The sequence below is a fragment of the Nyctereutes procyonoides genome, unplaced genomic scaffold, assembly GCF_905146905.1.
Source record: "Nyctereutes procyonoides isolate TBG_1078 unplaced genomic scaffold, NYPRO_anot_genome, whole genome shotgun sequence".
NCBI classification, from domain to species: Eukaryota; Metazoa; Chordata; class Mammalia; order Carnivora; family Canidae; genus Nyctereutes; species Nyctereutes procyonoides.
In genome coordinates, this window is record NW_026575135.1 from 72429375 (window position 1) to 72433125 (window position 3751).

Below are 3751 nucleotides of genomic sequence, written 5' to 3' on the forward strand. Positions count from 1 at the left end.
ATATGCCAAGCCCGCTTCCAGGAAGAACATGGAATAATTTATAATCAAAAGCATAGAAACCTGCAGTCTTCGAAGGGCCTGGAGTTGATAGAGTCATAGAACCACATGATGACAAGACCTTGGGTTAAGCAGTGTATATATGGAATTCAGTCTCAAATGGCCACAGACAGTAGATAGGGTAAGGTGGGTATGAGGCACAATGGGGCAGGGAGATGGACAGTAGTGAAAACTGGGAACTGGAGAGGAATGTTTGCTTAAAATTTACCTCCAGCAAATTAGTATCTTAGATGAATATTGGGTTGTGCTACTGTCACTGATTTTTAAATGAGATACTAGAAATTATAATTAAAAAAAATAAAATCCCCCAATTTTAAGAGATTTATGTAAGTCAAACAAAATATGAATTTCCAGTTTTGGTTCAAAGATCACACACTTTAGATCTTTGGACAGATAGTAACTGACTATACACTTGTCACTTGCCAGACATTTGACAATTAATGGAGATTTAATAATGAACAAAAGAAAAACTCCTGTTTTTCCACTATCACATGTTTGAGCTCTGTCCCCAGGGTGTCTGAGAACCCAATTTTTCACTTATAAATGGGTTCTCCCATTACATCTTTGTTTCCATCCCCCCTTGCTTTTACAATCCCAAATTACTCCCAATAAATTTTCCTCCCTCTATCTCCCCATCTTCTTGTTTTAATTTTCATTGTGAATTTTAAAATTTAAGCATGAATTAGTAAAACATTATTCACCTGTACCACATGTAAAACCTTGCTCATCAAATTTGTTTAACCATTAGTTCTAATGAAGCAAATGGTGGACAAGGACACTAAGAATGTTGTATATACACCAGTGCCCAGCCCTTAATATCTCAATATGCTCAGTCTAAAGGCATGAAGAATGCAGTTAATAACTTGTATACCAATGAAGAGATAAGATACTGTATCACTAAGAAAAAGTCTTTCTTAATTTAATATGATTAGTGGAGGGGAAAATACATTGTGAAAGACCTGGATATCTCAAAATGTATTGAAGTCAGTGGCAATGTATCTAAAAGGCAATCCTATGAAGTATTTCTGTTTAACAGAAGAGGGACAACTGGAGAAGTCATGGAGAGAATCAAGGTGGAAATTGTTAATGACATGTATGGAAATAACCTTTTGCCTTGCGATCTGATTTCTCCTTCAACTTCTATTCAAATGGAGTGAATTTGTTATTTAATTTTGGTTTCTTTCATGGTACTTCAGGGTCCTGGGATCAAGCCCTGCGTTGGGCTCTCTGCTCAGCAGGGAGTCTGCTTCTCCCTCTCTCTTTGCCCTTCACACCTGCCTGTGCTCTCTCTCTCTCTCTCAGATAAGTAAATAAAATTAAAAGAGAATAGAGAAAATTTATAAATATTCATTTGGAATGAACAGTGATCTGAGTTCAAAACTATCTCCTTCAAACAGGAAAAGGTGTTTTGAAGTACCTGCCCCCATCACATCAATAGGTATGCAGATGAGAGACTTCAATAGAACTACTTGAAGATTTCAGTAAATGCATATTTTAGTTGGGTGGGAACAGAGTGAACCAGGTCAGAAATTCTGGGAGATGAGAAAAGAGCCAATAGCTGCTACAGTAGTGGATTCAAGAAAGTCTTGGCTGCTGCAATGGTTTTGAGACAAATGATGAAAGGGACCTTCTTTTGTATTGGAAGAGGACCACAGTGAAGGGAAAGCTAGTTCAGGGTTGCTCCAAGTCTAATCCAGTAGGGCCACCAAAGAGACAAAGGGATCTAGTAGCATGATGCCGGGAGAGAATGCTGGGTCTCCAGAGGCTACAAAAGTGATGTAAGCTTCACAGGAGGAGATGCACCAGGCCAGGCTGGGGACCTGCAGGCCCATTGTCCCAGTAAAGAGATTTCTAAGAACCCATATTTTTCGTATGAGAGAAGAGTCAGCTTATTAAACACCTCTCAGGCTCAGATTGGTAGAGTAAGAACTGTTTTGTAACTCTTTCCTTTCTCCTATGCATGGCCCAAAGTGGAGGACCCTATGGCCACTCTTAACATGCTGGCAAGGAAGGGGCAGGGGAGAGAGACAGAGAAGCTGCCCAAGGGGTCACCTAGAAGGAGTCCTAGCTGGGGAGAGGACAAGGCTGAATGTTAAATGAGATTATGAGTTTTTAGTATTCATAGATCATGCTTTCAAATTAGTGAATTTAGATTCTGGTTATGTTTATAACTGAAGTTTGTTGTGATACATTTATTACTATGGAGGTCATACACCTGCAGGAGTTTTCATCCAAATGCAAGGGGAAATAAGATAGAAAGGACAAGAGGAAACAAAAATGTAAAATTTAGGTCACATCTAAGGACCACACTGTCCCTTAAATCCATTATATGTATTAATTACCCACTTATTCTTAAATCCCACTACAGAGAGTGTGCTACCTCCTGCAGTGATAGGGCTGAAGAGGAGATGGAAACAGCTAATGACAGCACAGGTGGGTATTTCATCTTAGTGGGCTTCTCTGAACGGCCTGAGTTAGAGCTGATCCTCTCTCTCTTTGTCCTGATGTTCTACACCGTAACTCTTGTGGGCAACGTGGCCATCGTCCTGCTCTCTATCCTGGATACTGGACTTCACACACCCATGTACTTCTTCCTTAGAAACCTCTCTGTGCTTGACCTCTGCTTCACCACCAGTATTGTGCCCCAGATGCTGGTGAACATGTGGGGAGGCAACAAGAAGATCAGTTATGCTGGCTGCATGGTCCAGTACTGGGTGGCCTTGGCACTTGGCTCCACTGAGTGTGTGCTCCTTGCAGTGATGGCGGTTGACCGCTATGTTGCAGTTTGCTGGCCTCTGCGCTATGCCTGTATCATGCACCCCAGGCTGTGCCACCTCCTGGCAGCAGCTTCCTGGTCCTTTGGTTTTGCCAACTCCTTTTTACAGTCCTCAATGGCCATCGTGCTGCCTCGATGTGGAAACCGGCGTGTGGACCATTTCTTTTGTGAATTGTTGATCATCATTAAACTCTCCTGTGTGGATACTGGCCCAACAGAATCTAAAATGTTGATTGCCCGGCTAATCATCCTAGGCATGCCTGTCTCCATCATCCTGACCACTTATGTATGCATCACCAGGGCAGTAGCAAAAATGCGCTCAGCAGAGGGAAGGAAAAAGGCCTTTGGGACCTGTGCCTCCCACCTAATGGTAGTCTCACTCTTCTATGGGACCATTATGTTTTTGTATCTGCAGCCCAAGGACAACTACTCCCAGGACCAGAGCAAAGCACTGGCAGTGCTGTACATGATCCTTGCACCCACACTCAACCCTCTGATCTACACACTGAGGAATAAGGATGTGAAGAAAGCAGTCAGGAAGATGATACAGAAGGAGCAGGTGTAGGGAGATCAAGAGTGTGAAGAACATGTGAGGCAACCACTGGAGACATATGTGGGGTGTACTTGTTTTAACTGCACTTGTTTCACTTTTGTGAAGGGATTGGGAAATCTGCTGTGTTTTATCCTCTAGCTATTCCTGGGATCCTTACAGGGTGGACGCTCACCAGAAGGAAACATAACCATCCCTTAAAGGAACAACTTTGGCTAAGGCAATCCTCACTGGCAAGTAATTCTGTGTCTGACTATTGATGCTTTCCCATTTTCTTTTTTTTTTTTTTTAATTTTTTTTTTTTTTGCTTTCCCATTTTCAATGCATAGTCACAAGCTTGTTCAGGTGCCACCAAATATACATCTAGA

General features: G+C 42.0%; 1 protein-coding gene across 1 annotated transcript; it reads left to right on the plus strand.

The window, feature by feature from the left end:
* Positions 1 to 2465: 2465 nt before the first annotated feature.
* On the plus strand, positions 2466 to 3398 carry LOC129494650 (putative olfactory receptor 2W6). The gene has a single exon (XM_055301543.1). It carries the CDS (start codon positions 2466 to 2468, stop codon positions 3396 to 3398), a length of 933 nt encoding a protein of 310 aa, XP_055157518.1.
* The last annotated feature ends 353 nt before the right edge of the window (positions 3399 to 3751 follow it).